This window comes from Vigna unguiculata, chromosome 3 (genome assembly GCF_037176805.1).
Source record: "Vigna unguiculata cultivar grain cowpea cultivar isolate G323 ecotype 2 chromosome 3, ASM3717680v1, whole genome shotgun sequence".
Taxonomy (NCBI): Eukaryota; Viridiplantae; Streptophyta; class Magnoliopsida; order Fabales; family Fabaceae; genus Vigna; species Vigna unguiculata.
Window position 1 is genome coordinate 39,016,157 of NC_140794.1, and position 20,892 is coordinate 39,037,048.

The window sequence follows — 20,892 nt, forward strand, 5'->3', positions numbered from 1 at the left end:
AGTGTAGGGGGACCAATAACAATGGCTGAAATTGCAACACTACATAAAGGTCCACTTATAATTGTACTCTCATTATCTGCACCATTCACCGTGTTATGTTATGTGGCCTACGCGTAAGACACAATTTCCTTCACCCAAGAAACAATAACTAAGTTAATTTAATCTATCTATATTATGTCAAATCTTAATTTATATTTGAGTTAAATATGTCTTTGTCCCTCTTCGAAACTTTATATCAATTTAGTCTTTTATTTTTAAAAATACATGAATTTAATCATTTTTAGCAAATTTTGTTAAGTTTATTTGATATTTTAAACGTATTTTTGTGATAATATTTGAGTTAACATTAAAGCGAAAATATGTCAAATAGTGTAAACAATTCAAATACTATCATGAGATGTGTTTGAAACGTGAGATAAATTTAATAAAATTTGGTTAAAAGAACTTTTATGTATTTTTAGAAATAAATGACTAAATTAATCAAAAATTTTGAAGATGAACCAATTCTGAATTTCACTTAAATTTTAGGAAAAAAAACATATTTAACATATTACTTTTATAATTTTTATTCCAGAAAAGTCTTATTTAAGTCCCAAGTTCGGAAATTTTCTATTCACTTTTAGATTTTAAATTTATCGTTATTTTTGCAGGTATAGTGGCTTCTAAATGTTATGATTATCGACTTAAATGTAGAATTCGCTTTTAAAATGGTTATTGATTAAAAAAAATGATTCTGTAAAGTTGGGCACATGGGCAGACAGAAAGCAACGAGGACACGACAGTTATTTATTCACGTTAATTTGATGTTGTTTGGAGAACCAAAATATATTCAATCTTACACTCTATTATGTTTTCTTTAAAGCACACAAAGCATAAAATTAAATAAAACCTATGCCTAACATGTTTTTCCCCATTTTTGTTTGTCCGCCACACTACTCAATTGCACAGGAATGAGGAAAAAAATTATGTATATATATAAATTAAATATATAATTTATGTATAATAATTAATAAGAAGAAAAATGTATCATCAATTTGATTTGAATACATTGTATTTGTAATTCATAAATCCGATACCTAATTTAATTGGTTTGAGTAAAGTTAGATCCGATTAAACTGAAATTCTCAGCTCCTTTTATTGCTATAGTTTGGATTTAGCAGGATTTGATCCAAATCTTAATTAACCCTCCAACTTTTTTGAATTGAAGGTGTATTAATCTAAAGTGGTAATATTCACTTGTTTACAAGTAAAATATCAATAGTAAGTAGTTATAAACAATCAGGTTTAGAGACTAAAACAACGCAAAGACCTTTTTTAAGAAAACGTATTACGTTAAGTGACTAAATTAATAGCATTTAACACTTTAATTTGAGAATCAAATAACGTATTTATAAAAAAAAGGCATAATATTACGTTATTGTACAATTTAAAGTTTTTTTTTTCAATTTCATATATCATGTGCTGTATGCTATTGCCTATTCTTCCAATGTCCTTTGCAAGAAAAATAAAACACATGTCTTGGTTATATATATTGTACCATCAACCATTTTGGTCCACAGAATTTTATGAGTGATCCATGTAGAATTTCCCATCGGCCATGAAAAAAATGAGGGCTTCCGAGAGTAAAGTATAGACATGACTTTATTGTTATTTTTAAAACCATAAGTAAATAAAGTTAGGTGAACTATGTCCTTTTGAAAAAAACAAAAATAGCATACATTTTCATAAATATATTTATATAGAAATTTATTACAAAAATAACAAAAAGAAAAGTTGGATATACACTAAAAAAAATCTTTAAATAATAATCGATCTTGGTAACTAAACTCATCTAGATACTACCTTATAAACTAAAAATTATTGATAAATAAAATAGTTTTTATTATTAATAATTGGTCTCTAAATTGGTAACTAAACTAATTTATATTATGAATTGATTTCTAAATTAGTTATTAATATTAATTATCAAGATTTTGACTATCAGAGAAATTGATCTCTAAACCGGTTTTCAAATGACTAATTAGAGATTAATTTAGAAATCAATTTCGATAACGAAAATTTTAATAATTAATGTTAGTAACTAATTTAGAAATCAATTCGTAATAAAGACTATTTTAGTTACTAAGTTGGAGACCAATTATAATTTTTTATTATAATTTTTTAATTTATTTTAGTTGTCAGTAATTTTTAGTTTATAGATTGGTGTTCAAATTGATCATTATACTAACTAATTATCTTTTGTAACTAAAATTAATCATTATTTAAGGATTTTCTTGATATAAATTTTAATTTTTTTTTACCATGGTAATTTGATACCAAATTTTCTTTTACATCCATATATGACACTACCTTCTATTATTCTTTATTCTCTTTGTTTTTCCCAAAAAAAAAAAATACAAAAATTAAGTTTTTTTAAGACTATAAAAATTGTCAAATGATATCAAATATTTTTTTTTTCTTTATGAAATAATGGTGCTAGAAATTTGGTTAACATAACTAGGGATGTCTAACGGGGCGGGTAGGGTACGGGTTGTAGCTCCCCCGTACCTTACCCGCTGGATAAATATTTGCCCCGTACCCATACCCATATCCGTCGAGTATCCGTTATGCGGGTACCCGTCTATTTTTTTCATATCTGCGGGTATTTACAAAAATATTTTAAAAAATAAATATTTAACCATAATTAATGCTTAGATCAACAAGTCCTCTTTCTCCGATTGATTCTTGAAAAACAAACAAATAAAAAATCACTACCAATTTATATTGTAGTTTATTTTTGAATAAAATATTAAAGAAATTACTAACTTCATCAATGTCCACCTCTTGCAACATTGTATAAAGTTTCATGTTGTCCAATTTTAATCTAGAAGAGCCTTAAAACATAAGAAGTTCAGTAAAAATTCTAACAATCACTTAATTAAAATATCTAAGTAAAAGTGTTAATTTCATTACCTTCCATGTTGGTCCATAACTAGTCTTAGAGACATCAATACCTCCATAGTATATGGAAGTAATTTACTCATTTGTAGGGTAAGAATCTGACCACCATTATTGGATGAAGACTCATAATGTTGTTTACTAATATATATATATATATATATATATATATATATATATATATATATATATATATATATATATATATATATAAGGTAAAGTTTAGCGGGTACGGGTATCCACGGGTACGGATACTATGATACCCGTACCTGCCCCGTTAACATGGGGGTATCAAAAATATCCATACCCGCTGATAGCGGGTATCCATTTTTAATATCCATTTCTTACCCATTGCAGGTTTTATCCGCGGATACCTGCGAGTACGGATTTTTTTGACATCCCTAAGCATAACCAAATCATCGAAAAAGATTTATTTTAAAACCTCTAAAAAGTAAAAGAAAACATAAAAGAAGTCATATTTCATTAACCTAAAAAATCAAGAGAAGAGAAATCTAGCATATAAAGACTTTAAAAGATCATCATTACTAGCTAATTACATTGTGTAATATAAGCCTACTTGCTTTTTCTACAGATCGACATTTATAGTATAATAACCAACATCGCGTAAGCCTCCCATCATCTTAATTTACAAAAAGAAGGCATCTAAAGATGAAAACAAAAACAACAAAAACTTTTGTCCCAAGTTCTAAAATTTTTTCCTTGGATTTCATCTCAAGCCCATGAAAAACTTATGTTTTTCACGAATTTCTAACCCCCCATGTAAAGAAACTAGAGAAAGAGTTGGGACTGCAAGAGTTCATAGTAGTTAGCAGTTTCATCTTCAAACTCCAACAACCCATCACAAATAGAAGAAAGCATGTCTCCAGCGTTGAAGCAACGATCTTCTTCCCCAAGATCGAGAAACCCATCACACCCTTTGTTTGGAATCCCGAGCTCATCATCAGAAGCCTGAAGAAGGTGTCTCATCACCATTTCTTTGTCGTGTTCCTCCACGATGCCGCCAGAACATTGAGTGGTGGACGATGAACAGTCCTCCAAATTGTTCCCGGTGGTTGTTTGTTGGCTCAAAAGGGTGTCCGAATCAGAGGAAAAGTTTGTGATTTCTTGTTGGAGGGCAGTGATGAGAGGAGAGAGGTCTTCTGTGGAGTCATCTTCCTCTGATTCAAGGAGGGAGAGTATGTGATTGTATGGTTTGTGCCTCTTTGAGGACTCAAGTGACTCATCACAATCTTGTGCAAATTCATTCTCTTGTGGCTCTTCTCTTGGCCTCTTTGGTGCCACACTTTCCTCCATTGAATAAGATTAGAAAAAAGATGAAGGGAATGAAGAAGTGGAGTGATGAGAGAGAGAAGGGTGAGGAAAGGCTTATATAGAGTTGAGGGGAGAGAGAAAGTTGTGGAGTTTGTGGTCAAGTAATGGAAAAGAGAAAGCAATTGGGGAATATTACTGGGAAAACTTTGTAAAGTATGTTTCTTGGACTAGAGCAAGAGCAGGAGAAAAACGATTACGGTAATTTCCTTGCACTTGCAATAAATTTAAACTACTCAAACAAAATCATTAACCATTCAACTTGTCTTGGACATTGTTCTATGGTGGGGTCGAGTGTTATACTTAGAACTGAGAAATAATGATATTTTTGTTAACATATTTTTAAATGTACTTTTCATATATTCAATTCTATTAAAAAATATCAAATTTTATGAGTCTTTTTTTTCTTTAACCACTTTTACTAATAGTTTTCTATTTTGTTAATAAGATTTAATCAATAATAAAATGTATATAAAAATATCCTAAAAAATATTTTACTAATTTTTTAATTTTATAAAAGTGATTATTTAATTTTTCTCCTTTCTTAATGTATTCATAATAGCTTTTTTTGTGACATATAAAGAATAAAGAATTAGATAAATATTGTCGCAATCAAAGACGTCGAAAGGACTTTTAAAATTTAAGAGAATAAAAAATTCAAAGTCATTGGAAGCACTAACTCGAGAGTTTACTTCAAAGAAAAAAAGTGTATTGGAATAAAATTGTAACACGTTTTTCGTATTGGGTATAACGTTGATATACCGATTTTATATAGTTCAAAATATTGTTTATAATATCTAATGGTTAAATAAGGGTAAAACTGTATTATTTCCTTAAAATATATGTACCACGATGTAAGAGAAGTTATAAATGATTTTTTAAAAGTAGAAGTCCCTTGCAATAGTTTCTATATATAAAGGAAATTTCTCACTAGTGAGTTACCACAATAAATTTTGGGTTTGTAAATCACAACAACTTTAGATTTTGAAAATCAAATTGGATACTTTGCCTAAAACAATTTTAAGAATTGATAAATAATCAAATTTTCAATCCAACAAAAACATACAAAAATTAGGGGTGACAATGCGGGCCGGCCTGGCCCACATAAGACCCGCACAACGTGGGCTCGCCTGCCCCGTACCGCATACTTTATGCGGGTCGAAAACATTGGCCCGCCCCACATAACACTTGGCCCGCGGGCCCGCGGGCTGGCCGGCTTTTTTTTTTTTTAATTTTTATGATAAAACTTTCAATGTTTAAAAATTGAAAAACTTTAAGAAGTTCACAAAATTAAATAAAGACTTTGGAGAATTAGATGATAAATTGATAATTCCACATTTTCATCATATTCATACTATGACATACACAATGTATTATTTAAATTTTAGCACATTAAAAATTACATAATACTTGTCTTTTCCAGTTATACAAGAATTTGAAACGTTAATGCAAGAGTCCATAAAAGAAGTAATTAATATAAACAAGTGTAATTTTTTTATTTTATTTAAATTTATGTGGATCAGGCCTATGCGGGCTCACTGCCACCCCTAACAAAAATCATATAAATTACACATGGATTAGACATAAAAAATACTCAACAAATGGATGTGTTACCAAAAACTAACATTTAATCCAATATACAAGACAAAGATTTACAACCGGATCCAAGAGAATAAATCAGGATAAGTTTATTACAATTCAAGTTGCACATCTACACATGTTACGGTGTGTAAGAACTTTCCCATTAGCTTGTCATCACTTGATATCTTAGTCTTTGTAACTTAAATCATCAGGGAAGCATAAATATCTTTGTTATAACATATATGTGTCAATACTTAATACATAAATTAAACAATAGTTGGCATATTATTCCATATATGTGACCATAATTTCATATAGTTCTTATTAGTCTTAACAACCATTTTCATAAAACATATAGATTCCATTAATCTTGGTAAGCATTGTTATATGATATAACTCATTTAAAAAAATGAAAATCAATCAAATATAACAATTAATATTCATTTTGTATTTATAGAAACATTTATTTCAATCAATTAAAGAGACCAGAAGAAGAAAAAACAAATGTTTAACTTTGTGTAGAAACTAGGATTGATTTATAGAGCTTGCTTATGTAAGGCCCACTTTTTCTGCCCTAATTTAAAAAGGGCTGCCCCATTTGAGTTGGGCCTAAGGGCTGGCCTAAAGGGAAAAACAGACCCTAAGTCTGCCTTAACCCTAACCCTCTTACTCACTTTCAGAATCTGCCCCTTTGTTCTAAGAGGTGCAGCCGTTACTCTACTAGGGTTTGCTTTCCCGTCTCGGACCAGTTCGCTCGAAGCTCGTTTCTACTCAACGTAAGTTGCCCCTCAACTCATATTCTCCCTTTCTTAGTGTAATCTCGAGTGTTATCAATTGGAGTTTTCGTAGTGAACCCAATCTTAAGATCTGTTCCACTATTTTCCAGTTCTAAGCTTTTTCCTAGAGCTGCTGTGTTTCGTGGTTGGTGTCGGAGTACTGTGCTAGCTTATTCCAGGTAAGGGAAGCTAGAACCCTTTTCTGTTTCATGTGTTTGTCTGTTGTCTGGTTGGTGTTTCGTGATTCTTGAACTGGTATGCTACTGTGAATGCGGGGAAGGGTTGGTAATATTGCATATGCATAAAATATAACTGATGCAGGTGCAGACAGTGGCGAAGTCTAATAATCTCGCCCAAGTGAGCTTGTCTCGCCTAGGCGAGACTAGCAGAGGTTTCGCCCAGGATTCGCCCAAGATTCTTATGCGATGGTCGCTTAAGCGAAGAGTCCCCATTTTGAGCGAGATGCATTCTCGCTTAAGCGAGGAGGGCTCGCCTAAGCGAGACCCCGCGGGGAGCCACTCTTCCCACTCCTCGAATTCTCGCCTGAGCGAGGGGAGTCCGCCTGAGCGAGGGAAACCTCTCGTCTAAGCGAGTATCCTCAGATTGAGTGAGAGTTGGGCGAGGATGCACCCTGTACTATTTTCTTCTATGTTAATTGGGTGAATAACACATGTAGGACTGGGTTATTGTGCTAAAGTATGTTCTGAATGTTTATGCATGAGGGATGTGGTTCATGAGTTATGAATTGAGTGATTTTATATGCATGAGATGGTAACATTGAGATTTATGAGTTTTACATGATGTGAGTATGATATATGTATAAGGTGATTCATGGAATTGAAATGATGAGTTTGGCATGAGTTCGACATGAGACACGAAAGGGTTGGTATCAATGTGGCATGATAATGATATGAGACGGAGTTCTATATTCATGGTTCGAGAATAATGAGTTGGTATAGTTTGGCTGGGAATACGAAAAAGGTGAATTATGAGAAACTGTATGTGATGTATATGTATATATGTGTATACGCATGTTGAACTTGTTTGATTGATTAAGAATGTTGGTATGTGTCAGTGCGTAATTCTTTGGGATCTCTAGGTGAGATTCTCAGGGTCGTGCTTCAGTGGTCGGGACGTAATCCCATGGCCCCTGTTAGTGGGTGTCCATGGTGGTGCCCCATCTGTATAACTAGGTAAGGATTCAAGGTAAGGTTGCATCCTGACACTCTAAGGAGTCAGTTAGTCTCACCTAGAGCGGACTGACTCCTGGTGAGAGTAGCAGGAGGCCTGAAATTCATTAAGGGCTAACCTTGTGGTGAGGGAAAATTGATTCATTGTAACACTTGTAACATATAGCTCGGGGGTGAGCAAAGGTATCCACCACAAGTGTAAGCATCCGCTGAATCCGACCAAGTTATATGTATCCGGATGAGTCGAATCGAGTCGAGTCTTAGTGTATTGTTTTGAAAAGTCTTAACATGCTTGGGTGGTGTATGTATAATTGACTGTGAAAGTATATCTGACTGCATGATAAAACCATTTTCGGCTCTAGCTTACCCTTTTATTATTGTTGTGTGTTCTGTTGTGTGGTACTCTCTTTTGCGATAATCATCAACTTGTTGATGTGAGCAGATGCGAGGAACACCCGTGGTCAACAGGAAGGTTATGGTTCCACTGCTTAGCCTTGGGATAGACTTTTGCTTTTGGGCTTTTCTTTAGGGCTATGGCCCATGTACGCTTTGCTCTTTAGTATTCTATTAAATTTCGTTAAGTCCTTGGATTCTTGGTTGTATCTGGCATCATGGTGTGCCTTAGTTTCTCCTAGCTTTTTGGATATTGTAAGGAGTAACGTCCATACTCCAGGACCTGTCTCTAAATTTCTATCTGTGTGACATTTCATTTAAATTAAAGTTATTATTTAAATGGGGTGTTACAGCTTAAGCAAAAACATTTTTGTTTGAGAAAAAATAGGGTAGAAGCAAAGTTGGATTGTAATGCTATTTTGTCTTGAGTGAAAACATCTTTGCTTAAGTGAAAATAGAGTTGAAAACAAAGTTGATTGAAGCCATGATAAGCCCCTTTTCTTTGAAGTTTTTCTTGAATAATTGTATTTTTTTTTTGGGTAAGTTTAAGTTGTTAATTGTTAGTTCTTGGCCTAGATTTAATTTAATAAACATTTTAGGTTAGTTTCATGAATTTAGCTTAAGTAGGCTATTTTAGTACATTTTCAATGTAGGTTTTAGAATTAGCTATAGGATAACTTAGTTCTAGAATTTTAGTTAGATATTGATGCTTTAGTGTGTTAACTAGTATTCTAGCCTAAATAGATAGATTTAATAGTAGTTCATATGTTATAATAGGTTAGTGTAAAGTATATTATTGTTCTTAGTTAGCTTAAATAGCCTAGTATGGATTAAGATTGTTTTTGTGTGCATTTAAATAGTTGTGTTGAGTCTTAGTTTAGAACAAGTAAATAATAAGTTTAGTGTTGTGTTAGTTCTTAAGTGAAGTATAACTCAGTGAGTTGCTTAGTCTAGTCTAATTAGGTAGTTTAAGTAGCATAAATAGTTCTAACTTTGGTTTGGTGATACTAATGTAGTTAAAAGATGCAAAGTCAACACTAAACTAATGATTGAAAGCAATAAATGCATGCAAACAAGCAAGAATCCCGATAAATTATGTAGAATCGACTTTTCAATCAAAGTTGACCAATAGTTGACTTTTTGCACTTGAGCTTTAAATGCTATGGCAATTATGGGAGAAGCTAGATAGCACTGAAATACTCTTATGCTGAACTTAAAAGAGCTTAGAAAATATCAAAAGTTGCATCCAAACTCCAGTTTTCATTTGCACTTACCTAGTTAACTAGTCTAGTTATATTTTGTAGTTAAGTCTTAGTTTTATGGTTGTAATTCTATTTCTTTGATTAGTAATCAAGAGAGCTCGTGTGCTAAAGTTCCAAAGTTGTTATTGTCCTAAAAGAAGTTACTAAGATGAATGTATCATGACGAAGAAGATTCAAAAGATACCACAAGGGCCTTTCACATAGAAAGTGGCTTTGGAAGCTAAGTTGGAGCTGTTTTGAGCTAACTGGCCTTCTTACCTCCTACAATAGGTCAAAGAGCTTGAAAAGGCACAATGGGCAATAAGTTTGACATGCACCAACCTGTGACTACAATTGGAGGACCTTCTACCTAGGTTACTAGTTAGGACTGGTTTAGTTAGTTAATGTAGTTCGGTTAGTTAGGAATAAAAAGTATGACTTGCAATAGGTTGTAACAGGGGTTGGGGGAAGTATTTGAACTGTTAACACCATGAACCACACAATGATTCATTCATACATACACTTCATTCCAAGAAACTTCACAACCACACTTCACAGAGAGAACATAAACTCTCACATTTTCTTCATTTTTCTCTCTTTAATTAGAGCTTTCTCGAAGTTGTTGATCGCCCAATAGACTATGGCATCAAGAATCTTAAATCTCTGTGTGATTTCATTCATTTCCACCGAACATAATTGTTGTAAGCATGTGTATATGCAATAGATTGGTGTTTCCACTTGTTTTCACCAATTCTTCTTCTCTCATTTCTCTTTCCTTTGATGTTCAACTTTGGCGATTGAAATAAATTTGTTGATTCTTGATAACTCACCTCAATACTGAATTCAATTTGGAAACAAACTAAAATTCATATGATGCACAATCATATAAACTAATTAAAATGTCTTTTGATTATAGTAGAAAAGAATCAATGAATTGAATTCAATTAATGAAGATTAGTTTCAGTTCAAACTATTGTTCTATTTGTTCTTCATTTTTATTTGTGATTTGGATGTCAATGATCTGTGTTTTTTTATTCTAATGCTTTCGTGATGATTCGTGTTACTTGTTTGAAGTTTTAGTGTGTTAATTTTGTAGCTAATTCAATTTAGGATGACAATGTCATTTCACGGTAGTTATGTTTATTAATTAGTTTTCAGATTTTTGAATTAGGGTTTTTACTCAATCATTTCAATTCATTCTAGTTTCTTTATTCAATTGATGTCTTTTAGAACTGTTTTGCATTACTGATTTGTTCAACAAACCATTCCATGCTCATATTCGAGCATGTCCTACATCTTCATATGTGACTATCATTGTTCATTTTTCAGTTTTTTACTTTTTTAGTTTAAAACATTTAAAAACCAATTCCAGAAGTTTGTATCAAATTTAAATAGTAGAATTGAATAAGTTTAAGCATATAGTTTCAGTCAGCTTAACTGCATTGTGAAAATGCTTAATATAGCTTTTCAAGCAGTATTGAGTGTTACAAAATACATAGTTTCATTGTTGAGATGTAGTTAAAGATTTGTACTATTTTATTCGAAAATGATTAAGAGTTCACTAGTACAAATAGAGCAATCTATAATGAGATTTTATATCGGTTATCGCAAAAATGATGTAAAAAGAAATGTGGTGGCAGTCTCATAATATTTGAATCACACACTACATCGATTTCAACTAATGTAGTATCCCTTAAAAAAAGAAATTAAAACTTACATGATTCTACGACTGATGCAGTATGTCCTCTTGGTGAGAGATATTACATTGATTATTGTTGACTGTTTCACAACAACCATTTCCCAACAAGTGTACTGGTACGTAGTAGTATCAACAAGTGTCGTATTCATAAGCATTTAGCAAGTATGTTGGTAATTTTATTTTTGGGTTTTTTGGTTTTGATAAAGAGTGCAAGTAAAAATAGATAGTAGTTAATAAATATATTGACTGAAGTAAGGACTATGAATTGATACAAATCTTGCTTGCTTACTATGCAACTCATTCAATGTCCTAGGAGTACTCTTTCAATGTAGATCTAGGTTCATCCCTGATACATAGAACCTAAGGATTTCAAACCCAATGTGATTCCTCAATTCCTGGTAGAATGAATCTTTGCTTTAATGTGCATGACTCTCCCTTCCAGCATTCCCTTTGGCTACTAAATAAGCACAAGTACATGTATGATAATTGATTTGACCTTAGTTTGAGATTAGTCTTTCAACTTAATCCAAACCAGTGAGATAGTATAAGTCATCAATTCATCCACACAAGTTTAGACCAGTCTTCCAACTCAAATCAAACCAATGAAATAAGATGAGTGATCAAATCATCATTAAGCATAAATCAAATCATCAAGAATTGAATAAAAGCAAAGATAAATACCCAAGAAGTAGAAGTATATAGAATCAAAATTGGTTACATCAAACCTAGACACGAGGGAGTTCAACTACTCATAGAATATTACAATGCAATTCTAGTAGCATCTACACATAAGATTTACACTAAGCACATCTCCCTTGTGTCTCAGACCCTATTATATCCTATTATTATATCTTAGAGCTTCCACTCAATTTCCTCTAATGAAGACTCAAGGTCTTTATTTATAGAAAATTTTGGGCAGTGCTCAACCCAAGTTTTGGTGCTCATCCATAGGGGTTACTTCATAAGTGAGTTTCCTTCTCAACTCAGCCCCTTGTCCTGGTGCGCACCATGTGACCTTTCTTTCTTAGAAGGATTTTCTTGGCTGCTCAGCCTCATGGATTTGAGCTCCAGTTTTTTTGCAAAGAGGGTTTTCTCATGAGGCTCAGCTCCATTTGTTGTACTTAGCTAGAAAGTCAAAATATGTTATCATGTCTTTTTTACATCCATGGCTTAGCTCCAGTACTGTGGCTCAGCTGCATACTTGATATTTTGTTTTATATTCACTGCAAACCTCAAAATATCATTATAATTCATAAAACTCCAATTCTAAATACCTCACTTTGTATCTTAAGTTAAGGAGGTTTGTTTTATACACAAATAGCACCATTTGGTACATGACAAGTGTCAATTTCAAATGAAAAATTTACTTATTCTTAACACTTATCAATTATGCCTAGAACTGATGTTATAATTACACTAACTTACCTTGTTGTGTGTTGTGTTGTGGTTTGTCCGTCTGCAATGATCCTATATTATAGGTGAACAAAGGATAATGTAGATGAGAGATTTGTAAAACAATATGCTTATTGATGGTTAGTGATCACTTAGGTATATAATTTTTGTAATGTATAGATCTTCCAGGTTGATTAAGTATTATTTATCTTTAAAAAGTTTAAGCTTGATTTTTCTCACAAGGGATTTGTAAATGCTTTTTGATATACTTATATACTAGTTTATTCTTTTTATCAATTATGTAATGTTTTAAATTAGTAGAGTGAATCCTACTAAATGAGGTATTAGAGGATCATTTTATTTTCTATACCTTTTGTTAACATTTTTTTTGGAACTAAATATTAAATATTGTATAATATACTTTAATACAAATATAATACATATGTATGTATTTGTCAAGAATATTCATTTAAAATATTTTTTATTTCAATTAGTTTTTAAGAAATTTTTCAGTTTTAGAAATATCTTTTATATAAATATAATATATTTAGTTATTATTTAAATATGAGAAAGCAAGATTAAGATACTAAAATAAGATTAAATATGATATTTTATCCTATTTTGTTATGTACATAAATAAAATAAAATAAAATAACAAATTTCTCCCTACAACATATCTCTTATACTTCTTATACCTTCAATAATCCTAAAAATCCTAATAATTTTGTAATATTATATATAACTACTATTAAATCCCAATAGTATATTATACAAATATTATTATAGTATACTAATAATGAATAATTGAATGTTATACTAAGGGCATGTTGAAATTACTTAATTTTAGAACAAATACGCAATTAAGTGATATAAGCTTTAAAAAACATTTCTTTGTGAACGATATAATTTATACAAAATTTTATTTATTTTGCTTAGAATAGTTTCCTCTTGTCAATAATGGTGCGTGTAGTGCATGCTTGGAGAGGGAAGGTTCTTGTGTTTTGGTCAAAATAATAACGTGTGATATTAGTATATGGCATCGTGGAAATTTGTGTTGGTGATGGAAAGTGGGGTTTCTTTGTGAAGTTGTGAACCAACCTATGTTTTGTTTTGTTGGTGAAGTGATTGTGGAAAATGTTATGGCATTGAGAGCACCTAGAAACGGAGAAGCATGGATAATGAGGTGTATTTAAAAAGAGATAAAAAGGCAAAGGAGAGGAACCAACGAGTAAGAGACGAAGGGGTGGAAAGAAAATGACAAAATGGAATTTGACATTTTAAGCCTATCTTAGACAAGTCCAAATCACACATCACATATTGTGTGAACCAAACCAATATTATACAACAAAAACATGAATTTTGCTTCTCTACTCAACCGTGTACGCGCTAGTGCAAAAGTTCAAATAAAAAGTTAATTAAATATGTTGCTATGTGTAAACACATACACAAATTATATAATTTGTTCAAATTTTAGTCTAATTATTATCATTTTTATTGATAAATATTGGTGGTAAATATGTTACTTATTATTAGCGGAAAGATTTGAAAGCATCATCTTATTTATATATATATATATATATATATATATATATATATATATATATATATATATATATTATCAATATCGTTATATTAAAGAAAAAAACTTGATTTTGTTACAACAAAGTTATTTTAAATTGTTGTTATATAGTAACAATAATATTGAGTTATTAAGTTATTATATGATATTTTAGACCTATTTAAATGATTTGATTGGATCTTAAATTTAAGATTAGTTTTCGAAGTAAATATAAATTAGTTAAATAAACTAGTTAAATAAGATGATCATCCATTAATCCAATATTCAAACATAAATCAAATCATTAACATTGAATAAAAATATAATTATATATACTAGTGTAAACACAGGTGCTATCGCGCCTGCGCCTGTGTGTATTTATGCGTGATATTATATTAATAGATGATAATATTGTAATGTTATTAAGTTAATAATATTGATAAAGTGAAATATATAAGAAGAGACAAAAGAATAACCATTGATAAATAAAGAAGAAGAGAAGAAATAAAGACATCCGATTTTATAAAAAGCTTGTAAAAATAACAGTTAATTTTTAAAAATTTAATAAATTATTATATTTAAAGGGTAAAATTGGTATTTTGAAATGTGGACACAAAAATGGGAATCCCCTTTATATATTGTTATAGATTATAAATCAACATCCAATATTTAAACATAAATCAAACCATTAACATTGAATAAAAATATAATTATATGTATTATAAATCAACATTAGTACAAGGAATTAAAAAATGCTACATCCAACCTCAATACAGGAGAGTTTAGTCACTCATGATGATGACTCTAGTTACAAGCATATTATCTATTATTCTTCTCTCATAACTCTCTCAAAATCTTACAATGAAAATGGAGAAAATTGTTGGCACAAGCAAGCTTGAAGCAAATAGTTGATAAAACCAAATGCATGAAGATCACATGTGGTTGATGAAGATTGATGAGGATCCACTTGCAGACTAAGTTTGTAGTGTGTTAAATCTGGAAATAATATGTTAAATGTAATGTTTTGGTGTTATATCATGTTGGTAGGCAATATGACATAGGTTAGATGTCTAGTTAGTCTTGGTGTGTCTCTTTTAATCTGTTAAAATGGGTTTTAACCGGTTAAAAGGCTTGCAGTATATAGTTTTCTAGTATGAATGCATTTAGTCAGTTGAATTATTTTTCAGTCAACTGATTTTCCTTAAGTCAAGTAAAATCAGCTGACTGTATGAAAAATTCAATCGACAGATTTCACTTAAACCAGACTATATATGTTGTATTTTCGAGAGTAGAGTTAAGTTTTCTGAGTTTTTGAGCGCGAAATCTTGTCATTCTTCTCTAGAAAACTCTCTATGCAATACACAACTGCAACATGAAGTTTAAAGATCTTGGTTGATCTTGGAGGCATTTTGGCTTGTGAATAGCTTGAAGAACACATGTATGGTTGGCTAAGGAGAGCCACCATTAAGTTTGGATGTTCTTGTGCCTCTTGTTGTTTTGCCTTATGTGATTTCATGTATGTAAGTGTGATTCTTGCAAGATAGTTGTCTAGATTTTTGTGTGAGTCAAAAATCTTGTGTGGTTCTTTGTTCAAAAGTCTAATCTTGGTGTTTGATTTGTAAAACTTTTGAATATAGTGGAAACCAGACTCATGTTGTCTTGGTAAACTGGATGTAGCTTTTTGATTGAGTGAACCAGTATAAAAACAACTGTGCAATTCTCTTTCCCTCATCTCACTCACTTTGAATCACTTTAAAATATCAAGAAAATCAAGTAATCCACTCTTTGTTGTGTTTTAATGCGTTCTTGTGTAATCTGAGGTTGTATAATAGTTAGAAATATTGATTGGAAGAAGTCTTGTATGTAAAAGATTGTTGTTTGAGTTAAATCTACAAATTTTGTATTCTGCATAAATTCCCAGTATTTTAGCCGACTGATTTATCTTTTTAATCGACTGTTTCATAGCTCAAGAACAAATTAGTCATAGTTTTAAGCTTTCGAAAAAGTTTTAAATAGCCAATTCATCCACCCTTCTTGGCTTAAATCACCATTTCAAAACTAACAAAAATTGTCTAAGAAAAGGTCTAAGAGAGAGCTCCCTAAAATAGAGCAACATTATGTTTTTATAGAAATAAAACTTGATGCTCAGCTCCAACCCTCAATGTTCAATAGTAGAAGTTTCCTCCTATTCAGGATTTTTTTTTGTGTGACTTGAGTCTCCACTTTGGAGTTTAGCTTTGAGGTTAACTTTCTAGGAATATTTTATTTGAACTCAACTCTAAAGCTCTCCATATTTGATCAATTCAAGGGTTCTCCAAAGGGTTTTCTTTCATGGCTCAGTACCTTGTTGTGCTATAAAAAATCATTAAAATCACACTTAACTAATTCTCAATACCAAAATCTATATTTCTAAGTTGAAGGGGTCTGATTTACTCAATAATATATGCAATTCAAGCATTTTAAATGTCAAAAGTGTTAAATCAAATAATTTGGACACTTATTTTCTAAACTTCTTTGAGTGTTCTTGAAGCTTGAATAGAAAAAAATGTTGCCTCTCTCAACCTTCAACCAAGGTTGACATCACTTCCAAATATTCTTCTGTAAGAAACTAAGAGCTTTGAGAATAAACCAAGCTCTTAGTAAAATTCAAGTGGAAGTAAATATTCAAATAAAAAATGTACCCTTAAACAACCAATTTGTAATGAGTCATTCGCTAGTGAAACAATTGTTCTTTTATGACATTGTGTTCATAACATTAGGGTTATGCCTCCCCCAATATCACATGAAAAAGAAATATTAATCGTGATTAATGTTGTCCCTTCACAACTTCAACTAAATAGATTACTAATTTTTCTTGCATTTTCTCCAAATGTATTTATTGCATAATTGATAATTGACATTATCATGTTTTATTTTTTGTTTATCTTTATCTTTTATTAATTTATTATTATCTTTTTAGATATTTTGAGTTTTATTTAATAAAATTGGAAAAGATAAGTATTTGGTTTATAGATTTAATATTTTGCAGATAAGTGAAAAATATCAACAAAATTTGATTATCAAAGTTATCGCCAAGAGGAAATATTGATAAACTTGGTTACTCCAAAACAAAATCAAGTGCAGAGCTGCATACCCAATCCAATTCGAAAAATCTATAAATAAGGGGTTTGACAAAGGTCAAGAGAACTTTGGTTACCAAAGGAATTGGTTTCTAGATTGGTCTCTAAATAATTAATTAGAGACTACTATAGTGACTCGTTCATTTGGTAGTCAAGACCTATGTAGTTAATGTTAATGACAAATTTAGAGATTAATTCTTAATAGAAACTATTTTAGTTACCAATTTAGAAACCAATTATATTTTTTTAAACTAGTTTAGTTACCAAGAATTTTTAGTTTATATATTAGTATTTAAATTTGATACTATAGTGACTAATTATTTTTGTTTACTAAATTTGGTCATTGTTTAAGATTTTTCTTGTAGTGTTTGCACACCATATGTTTGATAAAAATATAAAAAAAAAAAATTATTTTTGTAAAATTTATTATTTAATTGAGTTATAAATTACAAAAATTGTCAAATATTTAACAAGTCTCATAGAAAATAATACTTGAATTTTTCCGATCGATTACTTATGCGTTCAGTAGACTTTCCAATCTTATAATAATAATTATAGCAACATTAAATATCTTACTTTTATTTTTTGAATTTAAAGTGTTAAATCAAACTTTTTGAGAATGAGCGAGGAAGATTAGTAGGTAAGGCCATTTTCTTTTAAAGGTAATAAACTGAGTTTAGTGTATATAATAATTTTTTAATTTAAGCTAATATGATATTTTCTTACGATTTAACTATAAATTGTTTTAGATATTATTTTTGTTTGATTCGATGCATTGGATTATAAAGTTTTAGGGTTTCAAAATTAACATATAATTTATTGGATTTGAAGTCTTAAGTTATTTTCAATGATTTTTAAAAATTGCGATAGATTTTATGATTTTCATTTAGAAAAAAGCCATGCAAATTTGATTTTCCATTTTTTAGCTTGAATTTTTATAATTAGGCTTATGGTCCTAATTAGAGCCCATAATTAGGTTGATGACACGTATTTGATACACACATTTATCATACAATGAATGTAATTTTCAGGTTTTATTTTACATTTTTAATTCATTTCCTTTAGGTGGCAATAAATTGGGTTCAATATATATATTTACTTTAATTTTGTGTTTTTAGCTCGTGTGACTTTTGTTCACTGTTTTAGTTATAATAACTTTTCATCATGATATTATTTTTTTACTAGTGTTTGTTACATTAAATTTTGTATTTCCAAAGATTTCGAATTGACATTCGATTCGTTGAATTTGGAGTTTTTTTTTTTTTTTTTGCTATATTCTAAGATTTTTAGAAGTTGGGGTAAATTTGTTAAAATTCTAATGAAAATAAGATTTTCTTTGAATTAGCTTAAAATGTTGTAATTAAGCTTGTGAATCTAATTAGAAAACCTATTTAGGACCATGTTTACGTTAGATTTTAGAACCTATATATATATATATATATATATATATATATATATATATATATATATATATATATATATATATATGTTCTAAATATGCTTTAAACTTTCACACATAAATCATTTACTAATTTTTCAATTTTGTAAATGGTTTCTTCACTTCCTTTTCCTTCTTTCCTCAAATTTTTGCTTTTGAGTTTTTCTCTAGTTAGAGTCCACATTTATCACCCTATTTACATTAGATTTCAAAACCTATATATGACATGAACATGCTCTAACCTTGTACCTGAATCATTTACTAAATTTTTAATTTTAGGAATTGTTCCTTCATCTCTTTTTCTCCAAACTTTTTTCTTGACTTTTCCTCTTCTCCTCTCCTTTGCCTTTTTGTGTTGTTCATCAAGGAAGAACTAATTTTTGAGAATCAGTTTATGGAGTAAAGATCAAACAAGTTGAATTGCGTTTTACACTTATTGTTTAACGTTTCAAAGTTATTCTTTTATCTAATTTTGGTTTTGCAATGTTGAATTTTGATAGATGATTAAATAATATTAGATTGAACGATACTTTGATTTTATTCATATAATCGGTTTGATTAATTAATTGCACCAGTTAATTGTTTAAATTTGGATATGAATCTTTAGCGGATTGAGATAAAAGAGGAATTGTGTGGGTCATGAATATGTGGATTGAACATTTCATCTTCTTGATTTTTTATTTTTTATTTTCTTGTATTTTTCAATTTACGTTTTTACGATTCGAAATCCCTAGACCCCCAAATCAATTGAATAGGAAGAATATAAAAGATTGAATATAATTAATGTGTCATCTAATCGTTGGCACAATTAATATGTGTTCTCTTGTAATCGATGTTGTGATATATATTACAAAATTTAGAAGAAAAAAAACTTTAGTATATTTTATTTGAAGAACAATATTGAAAATCATAGGCCTATGCATGTATATAGCTCATTATAAAGCTTATATATAAACTAAATATGCTCTAAGTAACAAGCGACTCAATTAATTTGTTTAGTTTTTTTATTTTAGAAATTGTGTTTTCTTTTCTTTTACTCTCAAATTTAGTCTTCCTTTAATTCATAGGATTTAATTTATAGAATCAAAATCATAAAATCCTAACTAAGTTTTACAATAATGGTTTAATACTCCAAATTTGTTATTTTTCTCATGATTTTCTCTCTATCACCTTTCGGTTCTTTTTTCTAGTGTCTCCTCCTAATCCGTGACAAACATCTCATACTGAAATGAATAACTAAGTGTCTTCCTTCTCATTTCTTCATTAAGAGTATTGCTCTTTGTCATTTGGAAAGAAACAATGTCATTTGGAACTAAGTTTGTAATTGAAACCCGAAATATCATCCAAGACTTTGGTAGAGTATTTAGTAATCATTGTCCTAAAACTTCATCATTAAAGTTTATACCCATTCTTGACAATTTATTTAGATGCCTTTAAAAATCATTTAAATGATCTAATATGGAAGATTTCTCCCTATGCATCAAATTCATCAAGCAATTTAGCAAATGAAATTTATTATTACTCGAATCAGAAGCATGCAAAGACTCGATCTTCTCCCACAAAATTCGAGCTTGTGTCTCATTAATAATGTGATTATAAACATTATCTTCTACACATTACTGAATAAAACCACACCCTTGTTGGTGCTCAAAGTCTCATTCTTCATTAGACATAGAATTCAAATTCTGTGTAGCAAAGATGAGAAGATGCAATTTCTTCACAAACAATAATTCTTTCATCTTTCCCTTCAGAAAATGATAATTTCTACCATTCAAAGCAATCATCTTTATATTTGCCTCCATCATTCAAGCAAGTAAATATAGCTCTAAACCAAGAGCTTTGATGCCACCTTGATGGTGAAAACAACAACACAACCAAAATAGCAGAGAATGCATCATATATAATTTCCCTAACTTGTAAGAATCTATGAGGAACAACTACCAATGAACAATAATAATAAATTACAAAAATTACAGACAAAGATACCAATATTTTTAATGTGAAAAATCCCTCCAAAGAAGGATAAAAACCAAAGAAATAGTGACATTATGATCAACAAAGATACAAAAGAGTCTTGATCAATTGGACAAAATACTGTTAACACTCGATCAAACAACAAAGCAACAAAACTTGCAAATAGAGAATAAGGAAGATAAAGAAAACCTCGTTGTTCATTAAGTGTATCTGAAATGTTTTTGATGATGTCCATAATAACATGAAAATGGTTAAAATGACATGT

At 30.2% G+C, this 20,892-nt stretch overlaps 1 protein-coding gene across 1 annotated transcript; it reads right to left on the bottom strand.

The window, feature by feature from the left end:
- Positions 1-3,450: 3,450 nt before the first annotated feature.
- Positions 3,451-4,349, bottom strand: LOC114176080 (uncharacterized). The gene has a single exon (XM_028060990.2). The coding sequence runs from the start codon at positions 4,249-4,251 to the stop codon at positions 3,727-3,729; it is 525 nt and encodes a 174-aa protein (XP_027916791.1). The 5' UTR covers positions 4,252-4,349; the 3' UTR covers positions 3,451-3,726.
- Between the last annotated feature and the right edge of the window lie 16,543 nt (positions 4,350-20,892).